Below are 27,885 nucleotides of genomic sequence, written 5' to 3'. Positions count from 1 at the left end.
CGCCACTGCTGCCCCAGCCCCCACGGCCACCGCCGCCACCCCAGCTGTTATTGCCCCAGCCGCCGCCTCCGCCGCCGCCTCCACCGCCTCGTCCACGGCCAAAGGAATTGCCACCCCCGTCCTCCCCGGGAGTTGCCACCTCGGGACTGGTTTCCACCCCTAAAGCCCCCACCTGTAAAGCATAAGGTGCAAGTCAATCAGATTTAACAAGTTCTACGATGATGATGTATGCTATACCCTGGGTCTAAGAACTAACATGGCACATCTACGTCAAAATAGAGGGGACATACCTTGTCCAAACTTTTTAACAAGGCTGAAACGGATGCTGCTGCCATCAATGGTATGGCATGCAGGGTTCTGCACTGCATTTAGCAGGTCTTCAGAGGAGTCAAAATGCAACCGTGCAAACCTAAATGAAAAAAAAAAAAAAAAAAGACTGGTTAAATTTTGGAAGATACTGGCAAGAACCGAGGTCTCGGTTGGGATTGAAACTTAACACTTCGCAAAATGAAACACAGTCGAACCTCTTTAAAACCAACTCATTAGTTCAGAGAAAAGTGAGTTTATATAAACAAAGTACTGATATAATGAACCCCCTTAAAAACCCTCAAAAGTTAACAGCAATTAAGCTGGCGTCAGCAGTTACAATTCGGCAGCACTTTGGTCTGAATACTTGATTTTTGGTTTTTTTGCTCGTAGTGCATTCCTGCATCTAGCCACAAACTTCTGTTGTAAACTTCCGCTTAAAGAATGAAATGCAATGTCGCATATAGCTCTTTCAAAACGACACCCGGTTCCGATCACCTGTTATTTTTGAAACTGCAAGCACAGCCACCATTTTGATTTTACTCCCAGTGGGAGTAAAATGCATGACCGTATTCTGCACAAGATAGCAAAGTGTTCTAGTTGGCCTGATGCATTAACATCTGAAACTACTGCGGCATGCCAATACAGTCTACGTTCATTACAACGGACCCGCGTACAACACTTTCAGATATAACTGACCACATTTCAGCCTGTTTGTTCTACCTATTTTACTAATGTAACGAAGTTGGCTTTTAACAGACCTTGCTAGAACAGACCATCAGCTACAGGGGACGAAATTAGCGGCAATTTTCAAAATTGGGTATAAAAAACGTACTTCTGCATTGTCAACAGCCTGGCAACTAACTTGCGAGGGTCAGCTTACGATCGCGGCTCAATATTGCACACGCAAGGAAGGAAGGAGGGCGTTATACTTCTACTCCTGCGGCTGCTGCTTACGCTACAGCCATGGTATCTTGAGAGCTATCTGCAATGTGGACAAAGCGCGCTCAGTGCTGGTAGCTTCGGATGAGCTGTGCTTGCAACGTTTCGTTCACGTTGAAGCGAGAGAGCACGAAGGTCATCACTCGCTGCTGCTGCAGCACTTACATTGCTTAATTTGCTATTGCAATCGATGCTTCACCTGTTGGGTGAGACTGCGACTTTTATTGTTTATTTTTTACTTTGGACATCGTCACTCGCTCACAAGTTGGAGAATGCGAGGAAAGTTTCAGATATTACCGACTTCGGATAAAATGGACGTTTTTGTCGGATTATTGGGGTCCGTTTTAACAAGTCGACTGTATTCTGCTTAGGTCTCAGACATCATGGTCTCTGCATTACGACTACGCATCAGCCCCACAAAAGCTGTAAAACTAAGTTATTTATGTCCCTTCAGTGCAAAGAAATGCTATGTTTAAAAGGCAGAATGTCACTGCAAACAGTTATCAGCAATCCGCAATGTGTAAATGAAGTTCCGCTGACTCATGATCTGATGAGAGTATGGTAACCACCGACCAGCACTTGCCAGCAGTGCGTAGTGCAGCATTCTCGCTGACTCAGGCAGCACACATTACAGAGGAACGCTGAAGTGGCTTCTCCCACGGTGGAACGACATAGATGGCGATTCCAAATTGTTGAAATAGGCATAAAATAGGCACTGGACAATAGGAGCTGCGCACTCCCATCACTTGGTGCATATTTGAATCACAGGCGCACATGTCGTGCATTATATGAAGTTTCTTTAGTTGCTGGGCCATATCTGCTGCCAAAAGGTGAGGACATTATTTGCACAAGAAGATAAGGGGCTGTGTGTTGACTATTTCTTTGCAGTGGCAAAGCTATTTCACATAGTTGTGCGATCTGACAGGTGCAAAGGCAATAAAGTTTCGAACTTTTAATGAGTGCAGAAGACTAAGGAGGGCAAAAAATACAGATCAGGCAACACACGGAAGTGACTGTTGCCAATCTTGACAAAGCATGACCAATGTTAGATCGAGATGGCACGCGCATGCGATTGCAGGCTGCTGATAAGGTTGCAAGGAGTTTGACAACTGCCAACAAGCTGCATGATACTGCTTTAAAAAAAAAGAAAGAAAGGTCAGGCATTGCATAGAAACGTAAGAATGTGACCTCACTGGCAAAGGGCTACTCTCCCGGCAGGTTTTAGGTGCTCTGAGGCTTTTTGCTATGACTAACAACAAAATTTGCGGCTATCTTTATTTATTCAGTTCTTTTTTTTTTTGGCAGTTGCTGTTGGTAATATCTTCGCCATTCCACAATTATTGAAGGTGGATTGTTTTTGAAGTTCTGAAGCAGTGAGGAGTGCAAGAAAGCTGTCCGTTATTTTCTGCATCCTGTAAAATCTGAACGAACACTAAAGGCAAATACTAAGTCGATGTGGACTGTTTAATACCATTCCAGAAACCTCGCAACGCTTGTTTCTTGCCAAGAAAAGACTTAGTTTACGAGAATATTGCACCTGAAGGGTCTGAATACCTTTTTGAAATTCAAATCTCCCGCCACCTAACCAGGGGAGTGGTGACGTTGCATACGCCATCACCACCCTTTTACTGCCATCGGTGAGTAGAACAGCGCCTGACAGACGGCGGTACTAAGCCAAGACAGAGCGGTGGATTTGTCGCTGCAGCTACTTCTTGGTCAAATGGCGTAGACTGTTCGAGCATCATGCGACATCACATGGAAGTTGAATTCTCTGCTCCTTGCAGTTTGTGAGAGTTTTGCGAGGCAGCAAAACCAGCGCAGCACTATGCGATAACAAAACTACTGAAACGCGAAACAAACATTTTGACCGCCCGCGTCTTTGTCAAGGGTAATTTTAATGAGTTTTTTAAAAAATGAAGTAGAACTGGACAAGTAGCCCTTTCATTTAGTCTAGTAATTCAAGGATGTTTTTCGCAACGAGTGGTTCAGCACTAGTGACAGAATTTAAGAGGAAGCTTTAGCTCGGGCCCAACTCCGACGCGGCCTATTCAAATGCATGTAAAACGCAAAAACGTTTTTATGAGATAACCCCTGGACCAATTTTGATTAAATTTGTTGCATTTGAAAGAGAAAGTCAAATTCTAGTGACTGTTGGAAGCGGAATTTCGATTTAGGGCTTGAATTTTCTTAAATCGATTTTCAAATATTTGACCGTTTGAAAAAAATGGAAGCACGAAGTTTACAAATTCATAGCTCTGCATCAAGAATTGATATCGCGGTTCTGTAAACGGCATCCATGAGATCATTGAAAGCGGACAAATTCAATATGTCATTTTACATCTTACGTGAATTTGTTACATCGCTTACAACGGTTTTGCAAAAGTTGTATTTCCCTATGATTAAATATTTTTTATATTCATGCGTAACACATCAATTTTGTCCGCTTTAGATGTGCTATTAGATGCAATTCACAGAATTGTATTATCATGTTTAGTGGTTGAGTTAGAGTTGTAAACTTGATAGTTTCGTTTTTGAAAATTTTCGATTTTTGGCAATTTTTAGTAAAAAATTCACGACCTAACTCAAAAATTCGAAACCAACAGTCACTAGATTTTAAGTTTGTCTTTTAAATGCAACAAACCTCGTCAAATTTGGTGCAGTGGTTGCCGAGAAAAACGAATTCCCCTTTTACATGTATTTAGATAGGAGCACCCGAGCTAAAGCTTCCTCTTAACTGAGGAGTGCCATCGTGCTAATCATGTCCTGCATTTACCTCAATTTGACGATTATTAAGGCTCTGTCCGCGATAATATTGGCACCTTGGAGATTCTCTAATCTATCCCTATAGTTTGACTTAATATTTGCCTTTACTGTCCCTTTAAGTTCGCCTTCTATAAAAGCCATTTGTAAGGCAATATGCACAAGTTTTTCTTACGTGTACTGCGCAGGAAAATATACACCAACTTTAAAGCACAAAATAGGATTTTGTGAACATTATGACCGAAGAACCATGGGTAATTTGATTTTAATTATTTGGGAGACAAGTGGAGAATGCCGCCTGTTGTAAATCAAAAGCAATAACAGATAACTGAACTAATTTCAGATTCGATATCAGCATAAATTACATTTGTTGGCTTGTGCCCCATCAAAGAATGTTAAAATGGCAGAAACTCACCCATCATTGAGCACATAGACCTTGGCACCAGGAAAGAGTTCCTTGAGCCGACTCACAGTGCACTCAAAAGGCACTCGGAACACATCCAGCAGGTTGTCTTGTGTCTCTGTCTCATGCGATGTGCACTTCTCAACCCGTGTCACTTTGCCGTTCCCAACTTCCTTCTCCAGCAGCTTCAGGTTGGCTGCTGCTGCTTCGGCATCCACATAGCGTGCAAAGGCTTTCCTGCAGATACCCCATACACACAGAGTGAGAAATTTTCCCCGAGGACCATTTCACAGACCTCGATATCCATACAACACCAGCAAATGGAACGTAATTGACCAACTTCACACAGGTGCACAACACATGAAACACTATTATGCATGGAACAATGGCAACACTCTGAATAGCACCAATGAAATAAACACTGCTAGTGTGCACTAGCTATTTCAGCAAAAGTGCTTTGTGAAGGCTTTTACAAAGCATTTGCAAAAAACAAACAGTTCGAAATATTTTAGGTATAGTATCCGCTTAAAAAAATTTTTTTCCAGAACCATACTCAAAACACAGTTTAGCCTTTGCCTATAAGCTTGCAAAAATATCCCACTGGTATTTAACACTCACTTCTCATATTTCAGTACAGTCAGCGACTGATTTTTCAGACTCCAAAAATTCAGACATGCTCGATTATTCGGTCTGCTTCGCAGCACCGCCATTCTCCCCATAGACCATAATGTATAACAACTGCCGAAATTTCGGACACTCCTTGAGCGTGAGTGGAAAAAACTAGCCACCATGTGAAAAAAGCATTTTATTATCCTGCATGCATGAAATTGTCATAGTCAATGGCTCAGAAGGCCCTAGGGGAATAATATGGATGGGGATTTCCTCGCTGCCTCCGCTTTGCAGCTGCTTGAAAAGCTGCCGAGGACATTCGCTTTCTCTCCACACTAACAACGCGACAACAGTCCTTTTCAGGGGGACACTGCTATTGATATAATATTCATATAACCTTTCAAACAAGACGGACTGCTGCGATAAGAACTTCGAACGGCGACTGCGTGTCACGGAAAAAGGCCCTTTTTTTGCGCGTTTATCAGTAAAAAATACAGCTTGCTGACATGATATAAACGGCTATTACAACCAAAATATTGGTCCAAGATGCAGGATAATTTTTGGGATAATGCATCAGACACAGTAGAATCCAAAAAATAATGCTTTCAACAAATGATGTTTTCAAAAAAGTGTTTTCCCGCAATTTTTCTGTCCGAGACCCAGGCCTCGCAGAGCCCTTAAGGGGGGAGGAGGGGATCAGAATTAACTTTTTTGTTTTTTTGACAGAAAGGGCTGAAATTTGGCACACACACTGCACATTGCCATAAAGAGACAAATCTAAAATTTCATTAGGATATCTTAATTAGTTTTTGTTTTATAAGAATTTATAAGTTCCTTGCTTGTGGAAAGCCTGGCACAGTAACGAAACATGATAGGGAGCTGGGAATACTTTGCATGTTTGCCCAGATGTCTAATCTACATCAAGACAGTGTTCTATTTTTTTTAGTGCACTAATAATTTTTTGCTCAACATAACATGCACATGACTGTGCTTCACTGCATGGAGCCATGTAGTAATTGTGAAATAATTAAATAATGGAAAGATAAAGAAACATTTCAGGACTGTCTTTAAGTGCAGCACAGCTTGTGGATCACAGCAAAACAAACTGGGCCAAAATCGGTCCAGCCATTGTTGTGCTACGCTTTCCACGAGCGAGGTGATTGACAAAAAAATGCAATTGAGAAAACTGGCTGCAAAGTTTTAAAAGCACTGCAAATTTATTAAAAAGCACCGGGGCTGTAATATTTTGAATCATTGCTGTCAGGCATCTTCTTACACCTTTGCCTCATTGTTTGGTGAGCTTTGGATGCCTTCTTCAGGCGTTCTTTATCCTTTTCTTGCGCCGTCTGGAGTAGTGCATGACCACCATTTTCACTGCCAGACCGAGCCTGGTATCGCACTGCACACCCACAGAACGCTGTTGGCATCTTGGGCACAGAGTTTTAGCGATCAAAGAGTTCATCGCGGAAACAGGCATAATAATGAATTCAGTCACAAGAGGCCGAAATTTGTTTTTGGCATTGCTGCTTCCGCTCAGTCGCGGACACTGCGCGAAGGGAGTCGCGAACACTGCATGCCTGCACTTCTGCAGTCACCGCTGACACAAAACGCGGCTCGAGGCGCGTCTGAATCGTGCGACGATTCGTCTGGTGAGCCTTGAGTCACCATACAGTATGTAGCTCGTCGACGGTTGAAGCTTACTCGCAGGCTGCGTGTCCCTGTCGCACGATGCATCGGAAACGCACACCGTCTCTGCCGGCGATGGAGACCTTCGACCCGCGTCGCCTCCAACAACGCAATCTCGGTTGCAGACTCGCGCGGCCGTACGCACAGGTGCGAGAGCCTCCGGTGGCACGTCTTCCGGTGGCTTGGTTATCAGTGTCGATGTCACAGGGCGATTGTCGGTATCGCTGCTGGAATCGCACGGTGCAAGATAACGCGGCACGTTATTCGCGTGTTCAGTCGGGTTCTCCGCTTCCCCCGCTGGCCGCCGCCTTTTTCTTGCCGTAGGAGGCTTGCGCTTCCGTTTTCCGAAGGCATGCTTCATTTAAAAGTTCTTTTCGAATGAGCGACGATCCATCACTGACCTGGGAGCTTTCATAAATCCGAATTCTGCGAGTGTCAAACGAAGAACGACGCCGGCGTGGTTTTCAAAGCAGACAACTGCGGTCCGCTGTGGTTGCCAGCTTGCCCGCTGCTGCAGCAGCAACCAATGGCGAGACGCCTTTCAGTACGGCAACCAATCGGAGGCCTGCTTTCATCGCAGGGCCCGTGTGACCGCCTCTAGCAGACCAGCGCTTCTTTTGTGCTTGTGTGTTTGTTGCAAAATGGCGACGACCGAAGAATTCAGAAACGGAATGGCGAAACTTCGAGCTTTCGAACGATACCAAGATGGCGGCGTTCGGTGGCGGGAAAGACGAGTTAGGGCTCCGCGAACTGCGGCGATTTTACGCGATTTAAAGCTGTTTTCTCGCCCTACGCACCGATAAATTAATTTTTTGCGGGCACTTTTAGCGCGTTTTCAGCCAAACCATTTTGATACAATGTAGATTAGGCATTGCAGATACCGAAACGCGTCGTTGCCAAAAATCGATCTTTTTTGCGATTTTCGCGATCTGATCCCCGCGTCCCCCCTTAAGACAGAGTTAGGCATATTCAGGTTGGAGCTTTTTGCTTGGACGTTAACTTTCGCTGCCCCATGCAGTAAACAGAGCTCTTTGCACAACTTAGTGCTACAAGGAATGCATTCGGCCATGGCATGAAACTAGGAAACGAACAGCTGCATCAGCTACAGCAACATGGAAATATCCTTGCTTGCAAACACAGCTGCAACCATCTGGCCCTCCAATAAGACCATTGCAGTCCTAACAGAACTTGCATAGCACTAGGGGCAATTTCTTACTATAAACACCTGCATGCATCTGCCCTTTGTCCCGCAGGTGCACACCGCTTTAGTCATATAATACGAGTTACTTTAAGCATCTAGCTTATACCCATTACAATGCATTCTGGCCACATCATGTTCACACAATTTTTTTTAATTTTTAGCACAATTTACCCCAACCATTGTGTTCGTGCTTCTGCAGGGTAGCACACACGTAGTCATCAAGAAGCCACATCTACTTTAGGGAAGAAACCCCAAGCCAACTTACTCTCCCTTAATGACGAGGTTGATGATGTCGCCCGACAGTTCTGTGATGTCACCTGGCCGAGCTCCCCGTGCCATGGTGATGACGAGGCTACAGCTGTCTCTTTTTTCTGTTAACAAAGTAATGCAAAATGGAGAAAAAAAATCTCATTTTAAAACGAAATCTTTATTTGCACCATCACACATGAGCACTTATCCGAGGATATGGTCCCGGCTTCAAGCACACTGGTTTCGGCAACACCCCAGCGACAACAATGATGTCCTATGGATATCCTACGGACATCTACTGCCAGGACGTGGATATCCTAGGGATGTGGCAAATACGTCCTGCGGATGTTCCTCACATGACTGTTCGGCTGCACTTACAGTGTCCTGCAGACATCCATTGCATGTGCGCCAGGGACATTATAAGGACATGCTGCACACATTTCATGGACATGTGCCCAGGTCTTGAATTCTGCCATAATATCAATTAAGGTCGCAGCACACGCAGTGCAACAGGTGCAATGGGAAGAGCACTCATGCAAAGAACAGATGCAGTGCGTGCACAGGTTACGCCTTCAGGTACATGTGCGGAAGGGCAGCATACTCATTCTCCTAGGCTTTCCACCAAGCACACTGCATGACCAGCAGATGTCCTATTGAATGGCGCATGGACATTGACCCACGATTCAAATGTCCTATGGACAAATTGTTTTCACTGGGACAAAGCATCCATCACCAATCTCGTGTGGTTTCAACACTGCCAGACGAAGATTTGCTTGAAGGGGCAGTTCATGGGTCGTATTCTCGGCAGATTACTTTCGGGGATACATTCACTTGCAAGATTTCACATGCCGCCAGACATGGCAGCATCTACAGGCGACAGCATTCCTAGCTTCATGCAAAAACTATGTGCATAACATCAGAGGAATGCTGCAGCTCATAGACTGTTGCTCATAGACACCGACACATTCGTCGCAGTCATGCAAAAGCTGAGAGATCGTAAAAAGTAAGAGAGCTAGAATGCCACTCCATGCCACTGCTAACAAACACTTTGGGGCAACCTTTTTCCAGTCATTATGCAGTTCTGGATAGACTTGAGAATGAATAAATTTGTTTCAGTGTACTATGGTTTGGCATTGCATTCCTAATCTTTGCTGTCTCAATGCGCAAACAAAACTATCACAAAATCAAGTGCTTTCACTTTCCTAAGTGATTACATTAATGCAGAGTACAACTACACTCAACCTCTACTTTAGTTTCTATGTTCACAAATTGGTGAAAACAGGCCATACGAATTAGTAGACCTAGGACTGCCAAATGTACTCACCTTGGCTGTCGATGCAAGACTCTGGAACATAGTCTGTAAATATGAGAAATACAAGGAATTAAAAAGAAGCAAACCTTTTTTAAGCAAGCTGAATGTCTGAAGCTAAGATTGGATACACAAGAGAAGTAATACTGTGCTGGCCGGGGACTGTGCACTTTACCATATGGAAAGACTTTCCGTATGGCATACTAGATGAGTCTGTAAAGCTCAGCTCGCATTGTGTTTTGCGAGCCAAGCCATACCATCGCAAAACATAGCAAAAAGCTGGTGTCAGCCAGAGTCGATGCCGTGCATGTCTGCGTCTCGCATGCGTTTTTCACCATGGTAAGACCAAGGCACGAGCTAATACCTTTTGCAACAAAATGACACCAAGTATGCCAGCCCTTCTAACCAGGAGCATAAACCTGAGCTGAACTTGTGGCCGTACCCTTCGTAACAGGCGAGAAATATACTCGGGTCGAATGAGAAAAACGATTTTAAAAACATCTAATATCAACTAAAACAAAACAAAAAACATTGGAAAAACCTTCAGGTTGGTGGCACCATCTAGAGAGTTTTTATTGCAGCAACTATATTTTACTTATCTGCTGGTGTGAAGTGTCAGCAGCAGCGAAATTTAGGAGTCCTTGTATATGTGCGTGTGCATATATATATATATATATATATATATATATATATATATATATATATATATATATATGTGTGTGTGCATGTGTGTGTGTGTCCGATATACTCTTAATTCTTCTGTAATGCCCCTAACCCAATGCCTCATACGAGGCCTGTAAGGACATTTTTAAACAAAGATAAATATTAACGAGCAGGAAGGGGGTTAATTGTGGGGTCGTCGTTCCCCACCTGCAGAAAGTCGTTTTTTCATCCACTTTGGTTTCCATTAATTTATTGTTTATTTTATTTATTAAGCACAAGTAATTTCCCCTATGTTGTCCTTGGTGTCAGCGTTTGTTGGCTTCTTATGATATGACTATATATATATATATATATATATATATATATATATATATATATATATACAGTGCAGTCCACTTATAACGATATCGAGAAAGACGAAAAATATGATCGTTATAACCGATGATCGCTATATCTGGACTGCAGTTATCAAAAAAAAAAAAATAAATAAATAAACGCGTTTGCGCTCTTTACCTTTGCAGCTCTGAACTCGAATTCGCTACTTGCTCTAAAGAATAGATGTTGTAGACAGTAGGCCGTGAAAAACAAACTTTATTTCTAGCGCCAATGACCGTCTCAAGGATTAGGCGCGCCGAAATAGTCCGAAATCTGCACTTGCTTTTGCGGCAGCTTCAGCTTCACAACCGCGGTGTGCATAGATTCCAGCTGCTGCGCGAACACTGGCGGCAATCCTTTAGCATGCATAAAATCAATTAAGGAGTCGATCGACGATAGTGCACTTTGCGTGGACATCGGGGTCAAGGAGCCACTGTCGATCTCGTTGTCACTGTCGCTGATGCCGTCGCCACCGTCGCACAACTTCGCGTCTGTCGAGACAGCACATCTTCGGCGATCGCCTCGTCGGTGACCTCATCGCAGAACGAGGCAGCACTGTCTGCAGTCAAAAACTCCTCCTTCGACACACACCTGTGTCACCAGTAGGAACGAGCTCCCAGAGCTCGGTTATGTCAGCGACTTCCACCGGGTCGGTCTCAGCAGGTTGGAGAAGTTCGTCCTTACGCACAAAGCCCGCCTTCTTGAAGCAATTGGTGATGAACCACTGGTAAAGCGCCTCTTCAACATCGGCGTTCAAAGGGTCTCTAACCCCTTTTCCGCTGATCGGAATGGCCGCCGATAGCTCCTGCCTTCACAATCGCGGTGCTCCCGGTTTTCAAGATGGTTGATATCGTTAACTGGACGAGCTCCTACTTCTTCACGAGGGCGCTCACCTTGAAGCCGCATCGAGAGTCCTGCAAAATATCCATCTTCGTGTCAAGCGACACAGCTTTGCGCTTTGTCGGCGCCATCCTCGAACTGAGTTGAACCGTTGGTTGCACGCTGCTTCGGTGGCGTCAGCCTGCTATCGCAAGAGAGACGCGGGATGGGCGCTACCGCGCCGCTTTGCTTGTCGCTTCTTTTTTTCTTTCTCTCTCTTTCGGAGCGACTGTGGCCGACGCGCATGAAGCAGCTGGCGCCATCTTGTGGCGCGCGGCGCCAACGTTGGCTGCGCCTACTCGTGCGCGGGCGGGGCGAGACGCGCTGCGCGGTAATGGCGGCAGATACGAACTTACGGAGGTAAACATCGCCTCGTCTCGACATCGTTCGTTTCAGGGAACTAAGCAACGCAAACGTTACGATTATTTGGCACGGAAAACGCCGTCCAGACTGCAAAATTTTGATCGTTATATCCGATATGCGGTGAATAACCTATCGTTATAAATGGTTTTTTTCCCCATAGACCTAATGCATAAAATGACACTGTCATGTCGACCCATCGTTATAACCGATATATCGTTATATGTGGTATCGTTATAAGTGGACTGCACTGTATATATATATATATATAATGCAGAGACAAGAACACCTAACAAACAAAAAGTTTCACCTCTTGTATGACAAATATGACAAAGTGTTAACAAGATCATCTTAGGTACTAGGCGCGAACACACAGTAACGAGAAAAGAAACGGGACAGAGCGCCTACCAGCTTTCTGACTGGCATCCACATTTGCCATAACCCGGCCCTTCCATAAAGAACAACATGTGCATGTGGACGAGCTAAAGCGGTTTATTATTTGTCAAAATGAATATTTCGCACTCAGCACGTAATTCTTTATTCTGCAAGGCCTGAATGTTAGCCACTATCATCAACACATTACCGTTCGCATTGAGCCACACGCAGTTAAAACGTCTTCGGTCATTACGGTAGGTTCGTATGGAACAGTAATACCGTACCGTACACCGCACTCCATACAGTAATGTGGCACAGCTAAAACTCTCTATATAGTACACAGCAATACAGTAAAATGCCCTTATATGAGCCCTGAAAGCTACATAAGCCACAAGCGAGCAAATGGCATCAGTTTTACAACTGGGTTTACTAAGAAACGCCATTCTTCATGAATACTTGAAGAAAAACTTGGGACAAGTGCCTGAAGCTACGAATCAGCAAGCTTTAAAAGACTTGTAACTGCACCTTCTAGCTTCAGTTTCTTGGCGTCGCTGCCTCCAGCACTGTGCTCGTCATCGGCTGCCTTCCGTTTGCCACTTTTTGCAGCCTTCTTGTCTGTAGAGAGAGCACATATTACCAGTCACGTCATACGAGAAAAAGGCAAACGCCGGCAACAAGTGTGCTACAAATTGCAATAAATACTCTATGGGCTTCTTAGATGCACAGAAAAAACATCAGTTTACTGACTGACAAGGCCATAGAGCAAATCTTGAGTATGCAACTCTCCTACACTTTTATCCATAAGACAAGCACAGAACTCTATACACTTCGATATCAGCTTGGCCTATCAATGCACACCTTTAAAACCCTGCACCATTAGTCAGCACTAGAAATTGCATTCCACAATGCACGTAATCATAAAAATTGTTAGACTAGAGCAAGCTGAAGTAATAAAGAGCATACGTTTATCATAGACCTTCAATCTGGAGGGTGGTCACAAAGTTACTCTCCACACTTTCTGTATAGTTAACACTTTGTAATGTAGGAGATGAATCTGGATTTACTAAAAAGGACATGCCTAAAAATTTATTTTCACATGAAAGTTATGAAAAGTTACAACTGTATTACACATACATTTGTTAGATCACTAATCATTACACACTGTAAGTATGACTAGAACTCTTCAATCACAAACAGCAATTGGCCCATTCAAGTTGACTGCAGGTACATAGGCTTCCTATAACAAATTATTTTGTTCAGTCTAAGTGATGCCTAAGCATTTCTAGCTTCACTGAATGCAGAAAATCTCCTGTCATGAACGAAAAGCCAGGAGCTCTACCCACACACTACATAATCTAAGAAACTATAAGATCAATAATCACCTTTAGCAGCAGTCTTCTTGGCCTGCTTTTTTGGAGTGTCACCTAAAGAAAAACTTGCTAATTAGTAAGAGATAAAGAAAAGAGCCAACCCCATTCATATACAACTATGGTATAGCCACTATATCTGGCACATTCATATGGTTCAACTGGTACTGTCAGAGCAAATAGCAAGAGAAATTCGGCAACTAGTGCTCAAAAAGCATAGCATTGTTTTGGCAGCACAAATGTGACAAGTTATTTATTGTCAAGCTTGTGCTCAAAAAAGAAGGCAGAAAACAAAAACCCAAAATGAGATGCCCCTTTAGGAAATTTATTTTAAATTATCTCTTTGCAGATTTTTAAACCCTGCAACAGGTACAGGGCCACCTGCATGTCAACTTACTTTACACACAATTGTAGTGCCTTGCCTTGAAGGACTGAGGTGTGTTCTTGATAAAGAGGAATTTAGCGTTTCTTAAAATAGTTGTGGACACGGCACTCTGCTAGGAAGAATAAAAGGAAAAATCTAGGGTGCAACATGCATTCCAAGTTCAGATACCTGCACCATATGTTGGCAAGTGAAATGTCTACTTTGGTATTTATGCTGTTGCATACAAAGAACAAAATTACACCTCAATGCTGCCTCCTTTAGATTGCTCCTCCACCGTGCACATTTGTACCATACCGCTTATTTGTGCATGTATGACACTGTACCCAGTTATTCATGCCACTACATGCAGCTGTGCACACTGACAAACAAACTTCAAAGATAAGGCTACTTAAGCAGCCTGTACCCCACATGATCGACAGGTGCCCACCTGCCAAATAAAGGTCTAAGATCAAAACTGCCTCGTTTCTGGAAATCCTGCGCCGTTTCACCCACTGGTGGGTAGCACTTAGGCATACAGACTACAGCTCTGAGTTTATGTCCATTTTAGCTACTTCATTTACCAGGCCAGTTCAAGGTTTCATTCATGGCTATGTGTAACCTTTATTCTCTGTTGGCTATGTTTAACCTTTATTCGAGACTCAATGAGCTACCCCACCCTCACTTCTACAATCTTCTCAAATAAAGAAAAAAAAATTCTCCATTGTGGCACAAAGTACTAATGAGTTGCCATGTATGCACCAGTGCAGTACCATCACTTAACATTACACAGCCAGACGCTGACAACTGCAAGCCACACTTCCAACCACACAATGCAGCACTACCATTATTCAAAAATGTTGCAAGCATGTCAGGCTGCTCTAATTGGTAAAACAGTTAACTTGCATATCCTAATATTTTTCACTGCCCTGCCTCTTGAACATAGCAGGCAACGCTACGATGGGCATACGTAAACAGCAGCAGGCAACACTTCTATAGATGCTGTGGAGGAGCTTACCTTCACCTTCACCTTCCTCCTCATCCTCTTCCTGCTCTTCCTGTTCGTCTTCTTCCTGCTCATCCTCCTCTTGTTCTTCCTCCTCCTCCTCAGCATCTACTTCTTCAACCTCATCGTCTTCGTCCTCCTCTTCCTGGGCTGCATTAGCCTTGACCTGGAGGCCGTTCTTGGCTTTGGACTTAGCTGGAGCAGGGGCTGCTTCCTCCTCCTCCTCTTCCTCCTCCTCCTCTTCCTCATTGGCAGCGACCTCCTCTTCCTCCTCATTTCCAGCGTCATCCATGCCTGAAAAAAAAAAAGTTGCCTATAGCCAATGCCACTAATCTCGCTCTCAAAAATAACACTGCTGTTGTGCAAGTCTCAATGTCAACCATTACTGAAGGTGAACGTAAATAACTTGTAAATATCTAGTAATCTCGCTTCTATAAATAAATTCTTTAAGCAATAGGACCGCTACACGCAACATGCCAGTTCCTGTACAGACCATTTACAGCAATGTGTGAACGCATCAGACCAAACCACCAGCTTCACAAGTCTAACTGCACTGACACAAGCAAGTCCTGCAGAGCATGCAACAAGGTGCTATTCATTGAGCACATCAGGTTACACAAAGCGCACAAAAGAAATGTTATGCTCATTCCCAAGCACATTGGGCTTTCAGCAAAATAGCAGCAACAACCTGAAATCATCGGGCTCAGTGACCAGGTAACATATTGTGGAGCCCAAGCTAGCATATGTAGCATACTGCAGCTTTTCTCTACTTTCTTTTTACCTTGCTAGTACCGCACCTGAAACAATGCAATGTTATTATTAGTAACCAAGACTTTAGGTGAAATGCCCATTTTTCAATACATCCTTACCATACCTATCTATGATATATGCACAAACTAATAGTCTAGAAACATCTTAGTGGCACCTTTATCATAAATGCCCATTTCGATGATAGTGCCTCTATTAGATTTTCATTGTCTAACAATGCCTTTTTCTGTGTTTTGCTCCAACCACGCCTGGTTTATAATGTTTTAACTTGCTCGGGAACTTGGCTCAAGGCAGCCAATTATTACCGCAAACACTTCGCAGTTAAAAGGGTGCTTTAACAGCTTTGCAGCAGACTAGCCCATTCCTGTCAGGGCAGCTCGAACTGCTCCATGTGACTATACACTTGAAGCTAACTTGGCCTACTCGTACGGTCACTTGTTTTTTGCAATCTTATGCCCAGACAACACGTAAGCTCGCGTCCGCGCGCCTTCCGCGCCTCGCGAGGAATGGCGGTTTGCATCCACAAAGACATGCGACAGCGCGCGCTCACTGGGCCCACTCACAGACGCCTTGGCAGGCGCCGCTTCGTACTTTGATATCGACAGTGTTTCAAAATGCTTCGATATCTATAAACGTAATTGTTATATTTTTATAGCTGCTAGATCAGCGCATAAAGGAAAGAAGAACCACTTTTGTGCATGATATAAATCTGCTTCACGGAGAGTTGAACGTTCCGCGCCGTAGCTGCGTAGCCAGGCGCGCTGACGTGAGGCAACCCAAGCGCGCGATAACAGGGAGGAGCTGTTCCCCGAGATCACGCCGCGTTTCGACGCGTACGAGGCATGTCGCACCATCTGCGCATGCGTGGGCGCGTGAACGCGAGCTTGCGCGCGTCCGCAAGCGTACGTGTGGTCTGGACTTTATATATATACTTGAATGCTTGGGGTCAACTCTGACCACAAGTGTAGGGTGCACCTTGCACCTTTAGAAAAGGTTCGCCACTATCCCCAATGGACCTGTTGCTGATAGTTTAAAGCTTCAATCTGTCTCGGATAAAAATCGCAGGTTTTTGGTACTGAAAGAATTGTTCTGGAATTTCAGAGGGCATTGGATCATCAAACGTTCCAAAGCACACCTATGTGCTGCTAACTCCGGTGGGTCTTGGGAGTGTTCCTTTTCTCCTTAATACTCAGTACAAAAAGCACAATATGAAACCAGAAAATTTTGGAATGGTGCTTCTGTCACTGCTTTCACAACTGTTCCTGTGGCGCTAATTTAACTGCATTTCAGATAATTTTTTTAACCTACAGAACTTGCCTCATTCAGTTTTATTGAGGATATACCGAATTTCACAAAAAAGGGGTTTAGTGGGATGTGTTCATTAGAGAATCATACTTTATCCTCAGGTGCACAGCGTAAGTGTTTAATTGAACCAATACATACCTAAGTGACACTAAGTGTTGCCTATATATGCCTAAAACCACAATTTATAGAGCCCAAACATCCAGTCTAGTTATAAGCATCTACTGCTTGCTTTCTTAGTGTCATTGAATCCCTGAGTTGTGGTAAGAAGAAACAGGCCTAAGATAACAGGTGAAAATGAAATTCATTCATAAATAGCAGTGAATTGTAAAAGCCGTAGAAATCCCATGAACACAACACTGTGGGGGGAGAGATAGCATTCAATGCATCGACCTTTCTCAGCAACATTTTTGTTGCAGATTTTGCCTGCTTCAGAAACATATGTATAGAATTGCTCAAAGCAAGTGCCTGTCTGGTACAACAGAAGGTTCGGGGACCAATGATAGAAATGTTCATGTGTACAAAATTCATTTTCTACAATTCTTGGTTATAGCCTTCATTCATAGTCTTAGTGAAAGCCAAGCGTGATACACTTCACAAAAAGATTGGGGAGTTGGTAGGTGTAGGCATAAAACTATTTTTTACTACCCTGCACATTGCTATCAAGAATTGATGGACAGAAGGTAAATGGCAGCACTGTGACATACTCTGACTGCAGAGCTAACACAGCTTTAAAATCATGGCTCCCATTCCACTTCTATTGCCACTGACCATTCTACATGCAGAAATAACCTTGAAATTCGACACTACTAGGGTCAGGGCCAGAAAACACTAAAATGTGATTTATTCGTGGAGATTTCCATTTAAAGAAGTATTGAGACTGTCCTGCTATACATATATATATATCAAAACCTTATAACACTGTTGAAGGAAGTGCCACAATTGCTTCAATATATCCATTAGTTCCATTATATCCTGCTTCCTTATAACAAGGTGTGACTGCAAACACACACACACATTATATTTCTATATATATTACACACACAGGGTGTATGTTCTTTAGCTGCACCAAAATTTGTAAAGATTGCCTATGGCAGCAAGCACAATTCTAACCTTTGATCTAAATTACTCGATGAGGTGGCCACTACTATGAGAAATCGAAATATTAACTTTAAAGTTAATGTAATTATGCGAATTAACTTCCTAATTAATCACTTTACACCACACATTTCAATCTAATTATAGCCGCCAAGTTTGCATGGCGTATCCACTTGGGACCGAATTCTCTGGTCAGCACCAGTTCGACACTTTGAAACAGACACTTTGAAAACTAATATAGTGCGGCCAGAGAATTCATTCGAAACGGATGTGCCATGGGAACTCGGCAGCTATAATTCGTAGATTGAAATATATGGCATAAAGTAATTAATAAGTTTTAGCATAATTACATTAGTTATTCAATTGACTGTCTTGATTTTTCATAGAAGTAATGGCTGCCTCATTGTGTAATATAGATCAAGGGTTAGAATTGTGCTATCTGCTATAGGCAATCTTTAAAAAAAATTGGGCGCAGCTAAATAAACACCCAGTGTATGTATATGTACGTATATATATATATATATATATATATATATATATAGAAGTTAATGTAATTATTGTGCTGCAGGGTAGTTGAAATTGCATGCAGTATATACTAGATTGACAACTATCCAAAAAGCAATAGAAATGGGACAAAAGGTTTCAGCACTGCTTAAATACTGCCTGTCAAAGACATTGCCAACGCTTTTTTCAGTTATGGACACCAGTAGTCTGTCCAGTTATTGTGCATCAGCATTTCAAATGCAAAAAGATCATGCCGACCAGTACAGGAACATCAGCCCTATACTACCTTTTTTTTTTTTGGCACGAAACTTCAGGCCACATTTGCCATAGGCATAGAAGCTGCCGCTAGAGACCCCACTGCAGGCAAAAAGGCAATAGTGCCAGTGCTGACATTTGTAAATGCTACTCTGAGCCTAAAACTAGGAGTCTTGTCTGGGTTGGAAGTTGGGAGGCTGGTTGGCTTTGGGGGCCCATGATAGAATCACGAATGAGGCAGTGCAGGGTGACATCAGTTTGGCCTTTTGAAATCTGAGATGCACGGTAAAACACAATTTCAGAAAGTGGACTCAGTATTATGAATAAAAATAAACTTGTGGCTAATGAGGGATCAAGAAAGTTGGCAACCAAGTACGAGGTAAATGAAGTGTAAACCTACCAGCAGGAGTCATCAAAAAGGAAGTGAGAAATGGACAGTATTTTGTATGCAATGGGTTGGAACAAGACAGTAACAAGAGACAAATTTTAAAAATCTATAAAATACAAAGGCAGTGCCTTGCTACCATATTTAATGAAATATAAGCAGAGCTTTTTCCCCAGAATCTTTAGCCTTAAAGCCCCCCCCCCCCGCCCGCCATATACGTGAATTTCGCAGCATAGAGTGGCTTCACAGCAACACAACTTTGGCCTTACAGTGCGGCTTTATGGCAGCGCGTGCTTCAATGCCATGAAGCTACACAAGGCGATATTTTCTTGGTCCCTCTAACTGGTACCTTCACCTTACAATCGACTAAATGCAGTATTTGAGGCCCTAGATGGTTGTCCAAGGTCAAAAATCACCGACAATTACGACTCCTTAGTGCGAAATTAAGAGCGCAGCTCTATATGCGTTTTTATTTCGCAATATATTGACTGGCCCGGACTATCTGTCTTGTACAGGCACGTTGCAAACAAAGCGACGTGTGGGGCGACTGCCTCGCTAATGTGGAGATCGCGAGAGGCAACGCATGGGCACCGTTCACAGCAGCTGCCACAGATGGAAATCCTAGACTACGCGCGCTACTCTGGTGCCATCTCCTAGCAATCATCGCCGCACTATGCTTTTCTTCTCGCGCTTTTGCCATACCCTCCCCCTCCCCTTTTCTCCGAGTCTCATCCCCCACTGCCCTCCGCATTCGCTCTTCCATCCTTTGGTCGCCCACTAGATTACGCGGATTCCCACCGCAGGAACGGACATCTAAGAGCTGCGCTCCAAAACATGCCATAGCAATTGTTCGCAACAGGTCCAGTGACAAATCAGCTTGTTCTAGCAAAATGTGAAGGTGTTCACCAAGCGAGACCCTTTGGTAAAGTCCACCCCACCTTCCACAAGCACTGGGGTTTAAAGCAGATGGAAGCATTAACCAGTCAGCAGTTGAGATAAGCGAGACGTTTGGAGTATTGGTGGAAATAAAGCAGGGAAGAGATCGACAAGACTGGATCCGTTACAGGCATAGGCAATTATACAAGACAGACAGAGGTTTAAGAAAAAAAAGATTAAGGAGCAGTAGACAAAACGCTGGATTGGAGTATTGGTCACTGCCCTCTTTCAAAGAAGAGGCCAATAAATCATGACTTACAATCGGCTACAATCGGGGCAATTGTAGCTGATTCTAACTTGCCCACATTGTTTGGCAGACACCTTTTAGAGCTATTTCACATTTTGGTCTCACCAAAACTTTCGTAGAACAAATACATGAGCAAAGCTTTACGGTGAATTCATAGCTTCCAGAGCACAGGAGTGATAAGACGCTTTTGTCTGTGTGAAAGAATCCTTGTCCTAAAGTGCTCTGCTGAACAGCACCTAAATATTTCAGACAAATTTTACTTTACAAGTTTATTTTCGAATGCTTTGTGGCATCACAGCTAAACTCTGCTGAAAGCAACTGCACAGCACTATCTCTGCGTCGCTGTAGGTTTACAGATGGTCACAAATTACAGCACTTTAGCTGCTGTCGGCACGGCATGTGCACCAAAGGCATCTCTACCTGGGTTCTACAAAATGACTATGTGCTTGTCACTATACTCTATTTAACAAGTCATTCGCAGCGCTGACAATGGTGCAAGGTGTACACAGGCAATATCCTTATGCAGTGGATAAAGTTCAGAGTAACTGTCTGTTTAATCGTCAGATTAGAATTTTATTTTTGCTTGGTACGCAGTATGTTACAGCGATTACATGACATGTTACGTTCTTTGTGCATGCACGTCATATACTGTGAAGGTAGCAGCCGCTGGGCAGACAAAGCGGCACAGATTACATTTCGAGGGCCATTCGGCCTTCCTATTGGCTAAAGAGTCCTGCAGCTTCCACAGTGCTGTGAACTACCTCAGATAGAGTACAGTCGCACTATCTCTCATATTTCACAATATTAATACAGCTCTGAAGCACAGTCTAGAACAATGTTCACCAGAACATTCATAAGGCTTAAAGTTGTTCTCAAAGGTTGAATAGTTAAACAGAATAAGTGCTGCGGAGCATGGTCGTTACTGCACACTATGCGCACAAGGGAGTGCTTAGTGTAGTTTCGCCAAGATCTCAAACTGCGCACAAACTGGCATGGCTTAGGTTATATGCAAAGCACCGACCTTCTACTCTTGCTTTGCAATGACCATTCAAATTTCCCACACAAGATAAAAAGTAGTGTCTAGTGTCTTGATAGCACCATGCCAACACAACACCCAGCTGCTACGCTGCTTGCCGAGTGCCCCCTAATGACTGGTGGCACAACTGCATAGTTACGGCTGGCAAGGAATGAAGCAGTCCCATAGCATGAGGGATAATTTTCACGACTAGTAAAAATATTAGAGGACGCTAGAGTGTAACTATTAAGAAGGACTTGAATGTACTTACAGAGATGAAACATAGCAACACTATACACTCAGCAGAAACCATTTTGGTCAGCCATGCAGCACAAATAAGGCTCAAATTTGCCAACTCAAAACTGTAGATGTGCTACAAATGGCTAACACAATGCTAAATGTACTATACCAGTTTTGTAACTGATGAGACAAAAACAAATTACTTGAGTTGCAGAAAGTAAAACCAGCTCACATCCGGTATTTTGCAATGCAGCAGTTATAAATGCCTGACCTCTTCCTAATTATAGCCTGTAGCTCATTAGGGTTCTCATCATTTCACCCCATCAGATGCAACTTGCTGAATGAGAATCTGACAGGAAGTTTGCCGACATTTCACCTTTTGAAACTATGATTATGCTACAGTTCACAAACTATTAAAGCATCTGTGCGGATGATGCCATGGTAAATTCAAAATCAAAGCGCATGATGTGCTTTGCATGAGCTCATGTGCTCCTTGCAACAGGAATGCAAAACACTAATGAACAATGTGTGCTTAGAACGGGGCATGGTTCATTTCATAATACAATTGCATGTACATTGTGTTCAGCCCTATGCAACAATGTCACACTGGTTGATGCTCAACGAAGGGCACTATAAAACAGCAGGTAATATATTTCTGAGAATGTTGCCACTGGTCAGTGTCGGAAGAAATTTTAATTGCTAATCATTATTGACCTAAGCTTAACATGGCAGTGGAGCACCAATCAAGTTACTCTACATTCTTGAACAAGAAGTTATTTCAACACCAATACCTTAATTTCAGGGAACACAGCCAAAAAGCACAGAAGCTCCTAGACAAAGGAATATTTTCCGCTTCACATTTCATCAGATACCTCATTGACATCAAATTCACAGCTACAAACAATGCTAGATAGAGATCATTTGATTAGATTGGCCTGTTACCCTAATGTTACTCATAGCAGCTGCCACGGACATAAATGCAAGCCTTTGTACTCTGCAGACGATTAGCCCAGGAACAGTGCAAATTATGAGACCATGAAATAAAGAACATCGAATGGCAGATTTTACATTTTTCCGCAGGCTACCTCTGCCGGGGCACGATTTGCAGCCAAATGCTACGAGCATATTTAGCTTGGGCAACATCACATCTGCCCCAGTGAAAGACCATGCGCTTATTAAAACCACCTATGACGAACGATTAATTGTACCTGCGAGACATCTCGCAGATAAACCGGTCTTGTTACAGGCAAGCATGAGAATTCTGAGATCGCATAGGGAGAGACTGCCTGCGAATAGTGAAGCCTGCACTTCAAATCTGCCGCGCAAACAATACTCCTCGCTCCTCAAGCGACGCAGTCTTTTCACCACGCAGGCGTGAGCGGCCCTCTCCCCCTACCGATCCGCGCACTCCTGCGAACGCCGCCCACGTGACTACCTCCTGAGACACCGGCGTTACACCCGCGTCAGCAACTACGCCCTCACATGCACACATCTCCAACCAAAAGTCGAATCGCTATCCATGTTTACGCAGAAGCGGCATACGCGATCGCACAACACGCACAATTTGATCGAACATTTGTGCAGCAACAACACGTACCAATATGCGCGAGCTGTGCTTCGCTCTAACAGCTACATTCTCCAGAAAAGTGGTAGCCGCAACGCTACGACCAAAAGTTCAGTTAATCGCCGCACAAAAAGAACCAACCATTAAGACAGACGTTGCGTTCATGGTTCTTCCCAAAAGAACCATTTGTTAACGACTTAGACTGCACTGGGACTGTGCCAGATTAGCAAAAGCATCAGTGCACAAGCGCGCCTTGCTTTAGACTCGAGATTTCACAGTAGATGCAAACATTTGTCTTTACTGGCTTACAAATCCTGCGACACGTGTACGATCACTTATTACGGATAGTGGTGGGCAAATCACGTATTTGACATGATTCATTTTCTTTCTCAGCGCCTGCAATGTGTACATTTTTTTTTTCGTATCTTTAGACCATTTGCACCGTTTCAAAAATGAAAATTACTCGCCTCATTGTTCAATTTGCTGAGGAGATGGTTGAGTTCAAGCTTTTTCGCGAGATACATGTCCATACGCAACGAAATTAACGGCCATTCTTCATGCAAATTTACTCCTAGAATTCATGTACAACCGCCATCAAGACAAAACAAAAAGCTTATAGTACAAGTAACACGTTTTGCTAGCACTCCTATCTAAAATAGTTCTAAAAAATCTGATAAGTACTAGCCTTCGCAGTAGGAGAGCATTTTCAGAGCTGCGTGCTGAAAATGCTCTCGAAAGTTTCAACTAAGTGGAAGCGCCAATAAGAGCTATGCCTGGCTTCTCTAAAGGTACAACACATGCGGCGCTCAACGGACTAACCCAGGCATAAAAATAAAATCAATCAAAGCGCCGTCCAAGCATCGGCACAAGAAAAATGAATGACGCCACGCTTCTTTCGACCACAAACACAGAACGACACAAGATGGATGCAAGAAACCACAAAGCAAAAAAAAAAAGTGCGCTAGCTAGCTAAGCATGCCGGTTTATATCAACATACATCGTTAATAGTTTACATTCTGTAACCCTACAGCAGACTATTTGGTCGACTTAACAGCCACGTGTGCGTGGCTCTAGTAACAAAGAAAAGTTGCGCGCGGTAGGCCGTAGCATTGCCGGAGATGCGGCCACAACTCGTGAAATGGTATTTGCATTGGCCATCGAGTTCACACCGGCTACCGAACGCGGCTGCCGCCTTTTTGATACGATACACAACGCCAGTGCGTTTCCTTCGCACGTGTTCGCCAGGTGCGTCAATATTACGTTCTAACTCCCAATCTGCAGAGAAAAACGCATTCACGCATCTCTGCGATCCGCGGCTCCATTGTGCCTACGAATAGAGTTCGCGTGACGCGCGCAAAGGCTTGCCTCTGCCTACCGCACATGCACCGGGATTACGCCACAAAGACCACGAGGCCAAGTCTCATCTGATCGACAAATTTACGATCGGCAAAATAGTAACTGTAAAAAAGCAAATAGCACTCCGAAAACAATAGACCAGCGGAGATGAGACAAGACGCGAAAGCCGTCGGCGCACTTGCTACCCCTAGGGCGCCATTTCGCGCCAGTGACGATCGGCAAATGTAAATTAAGAATATGAAACAAATCAAACATATTTAGTAGGCGCATAAAAATACGCAGCTTCTGAAATTTGCCTGCAACACATCAGACGCTAAGGAACGGCAAAAATGGCCAAGAAACAGCAACGTTCACTTCACGACAAAAGTAGTCCTAGAAGCCACGCCAAGAGCTTGGTGCCGCCACGGCCGCCGGCGATCGCGCAAAGTAACCGCCACGTTACGTCTCGCTCACCGGCATCTGCGTCTTCTGCCTCTTCATCGTCCTCCATTTTGTCGTCCTCTTCCTCCACTTCTTCGACGGGAACCACCTTCTTCACGGCTTTTTTACCCTGTGAGGAAAGAACAGGTGCATAAGAAAAATTGTGTGCCGGCAATCCCGGCGCGCTGGCCGACACACGTGTACCGACGCAAAGCCCTTATATTAAAAAAAATATATGTATTCGGCAAACGTTTCAACTTACACTGGCCTTCGTCGGCGTAGGCTGTGCCTTGGCCGCCGTCTTCTTGGGAGGCATGGTCCAAACTTCACGAAAACCGTCCCGACAGAATCGAATACCAGGACGTCAAGCGCTGCAACCACCGACGCGAACAGCACGTGGGGACAAAAAGAAATTGCCTCCCAGAACGCGAGAGGGGCGAGGGAGCCTCTATCGGCGCCACAGGGTTGCTAAAGTGACTCCCTAACGTCAGCTTTTAGTGAACTAAAATATTTGCCTTTTTGCCATAATACAATACTCTTCAAGTAAGACTGTCTATTCTCGGCAAAAAAAAATTATCTTACATTGCATTGAAAAATATATTTTTTAAAATAATATGGCCAATGCAACGGCGAGATTATTATGGCGCTGCGAGCGTCGCTCACGTTTGTCGTCTGCTTGTTCGGCGCGCGGGGCGCGCGGTTAGCGTTGAACTGCAGTATTGTTCACTTGCAGAATTAACGACCAGAAGTTATAAGTACCCTTCACAACCTTCATAAACATGACGCCGAATCGCCCCCTCCTCCCCCCCCCCCCCCCAAAAAAAAACATCTGCCTCTATGGTACGGTCTTTTTTTTTTTTTTTTTTTGTTCTTATAGGTGATTTCAGGCAGATACATGGTGGCGTAGTGGCTTTGGTGTTGCGCTGTTTAAGCCGGAGGTTGCGGGATCGAATCCCGGCCGCGGCGGCCGCATTTGGATTATTTGTTTTGAACACATATACACAGTTAACAGGAAAGGGAAAGCGAGGAGCAACATTTGGTTGGGGGCAATGTGCAAATACACACACGGAATGTGCAGAGGGTGCATGTTAAAGAACTCCAGGTGGTCAAAATTAACACTACGGTGCGCTTCATAATCGTATCGTGGTTTTCGCACGTAAAACCCCAAAATTAAATTTTTTGAGGTAAAAGTGCAAAAGAGCGATTCTTGTTGTTTCGTTTTTGTTTGTGAATATATTCATTTTATTTTGAACTAGTCTTGTATCTTCAGTTTTTATTATATGGCTGCAAACAAAAGTGAACTTTTTATTTATTTATTTATTTATTTATTTATTTATTTATTTATTTATTTATTTGTACATGTGATGAATGTATTTTGTTCTGCTTTATTGCCATTTGTATAGATAATATGAGTATAGTATCCCAATATTTAGATACGTTAAGTTGTATATTACCATATATATGTGTGTTCAAGACTTATGTCGGATTTCATTGTATTACGCGACTGCTCTTTTGCTTTGTAAACGGGGCCCAGACCCTATCACGCGATAGGTTCCTTGGGCTTTTCTTCTGAGGCCCCTCCGTTTGATGATGATGAAAAACACGTGACAGTGTTATCTTGGGGTATTGATACTATGCTAGTCATTCATATTTAAAGCAGCGCCAAAAAACACGGACAAGGGAGGACACAGGACGAGCGATGTCCTGTGTCCTCCCTTGTCCGTGTTTTTTGGCGCTGTTTTAAATATGAATGATCCGTACCAACTAGCTCGCACCCAAAACCCTTCTGAACTATGCTGGTGTTCTCGGCCGTCTGAAAGAAATGGCGCTGGGTGAATCCATATGGAGCGAAGAGTTGTGTTATGATAGCATATATTCTAAAAAAATTGACTCGCCATCCCGACCCTGCAAAAGTGGATGACCTGCGAAGCTGTTAAAAAACTACTCAAATGCCATCGATGGGGATATGAAATGTTTTATAGTTCTGCCTAGTCTTAGCACGACACCTTTGTTTTAAGATTTTGCACTCTTCGACGCTCATCGTACTCACGCTGCTCTTCGGGAGTCTTAACTTTGCGTGATCTACCCATAGCGGTGTCGCACTGAACTGAACGAGTTGTTAGGCAAAAGAGGGATAGGAAGTTTGGTGACGTCACTCACTGATTCGTACGATGCTGTTGCCCCTTCCCCAGCGGAGCAGCTTATGCAACCGTAATCTTTACCGGGAAACACACGCGGTGAGAAGGAATGTGCTTAGCATTGTTCACAAACGTCTTATCATCCAATATTCAGTTTTTACACTTGTTTTGTGCTTTTCGTTATTGAAATGAATACTGAACTGTGTGTTGTATGCCTGATTCCAAAGGAGATATGCACTTTCTTTCGGTTCAATTTTTTTCTTTTTTCTCTAATGGACACGAAAAATCCCGAAAAAGAACTACGGGATTGCTTGCGACGAACAGAAAGTAATGGAACGCTAAGGGAGTCCTTCATTTGTGTGACACTCCCACTCTCAGTTCGACGGCAAATCGACAAGATGAAGCGAATGGAACGATTCTGTAGTGCTCCGAGTGCGTCGATCAATGTGGCCAGATGTGGGTCCCATGTAGATGAAACCTATTCGTGTTGTGGATAGACGAAAAGTGGTGTATAGCAGTAGCTTTAATGAAATTGGAGCGAAGTAAAAATTTCTTTTTAGGTAGCCTAGGGTGCGGTTTGCTTTAAATACTGCGTGTTGCAACTTGTACGTGTCGTTTCTAGGGCAGGTTGTTAGCTACGTGGATGCCAAGGTAACGGTACCATGTTATGACTGCGGTGGGACATTGGGGCAAGCCGTGTTACTGCAGGATATCGCCACAGCTTTGCGTTTGTTAACGTTAAGTACTATCTGCCAAGATTGACATCAGTCGTGGACGTTACTTAACCTGAAGGCCTACGACATGAG

At 43.7% G+C, this 27,885-nt stretch overlaps 1 protein-coding gene across 1 annotated transcript; it reads right to left on the bottom strand.

The window, feature by feature from the left end:
• Window positions 1-32: 32 nt before the first annotated feature.
• LOC126547261 (uncharacterized) lies at window positions 33-25,364 on the bottom strand. The gene is made up of 10 exons (XM_050195222.3): window positions 25,204-25,364; window positions 24,975-25,071; window positions 14,864-15,145; window positions 13,500-13,541; window positions 12,643-12,732; window positions 9,481-9,513; window positions 8,173-8,278; window positions 4,424-4,648; window positions 291-409; window positions 33-172 (listed from the first exon to the last, which is right to left on the bottom strand). The coding sequence occupies exons 1-10, from the start codon at window positions 25,255-25,257 to the stop codon at window positions 48-50; spliced, it is 1,173 nt and encodes a 390-aa protein (XP_050051179.1). The 5' UTR covers window positions 25,258-25,364; the 3' UTR covers window positions 33-47.
• Window positions 25,365-27,885: the final 2,521 nt, after the last annotated feature.

The sequence above is a fragment of the Dermacentor andersoni genome, chromosome 1 (assembly GCF_023375885.2).
Source record: "Dermacentor andersoni chromosome 1, qqDerAnde1_hic_scaffold, whole genome shotgun sequence".
In the NCBI taxonomy this organism is placed as follows: domain Eukaryota; kingdom Metazoa; phylum Arthropoda; class Arachnida; order Ixodida; family Ixodidae; genus Dermacentor; species Dermacentor andersoni.
Note: the sequence above shows the minus strand (reverse complement) of the source record. Positions and strands in the feature narration are given on the sequence as shown.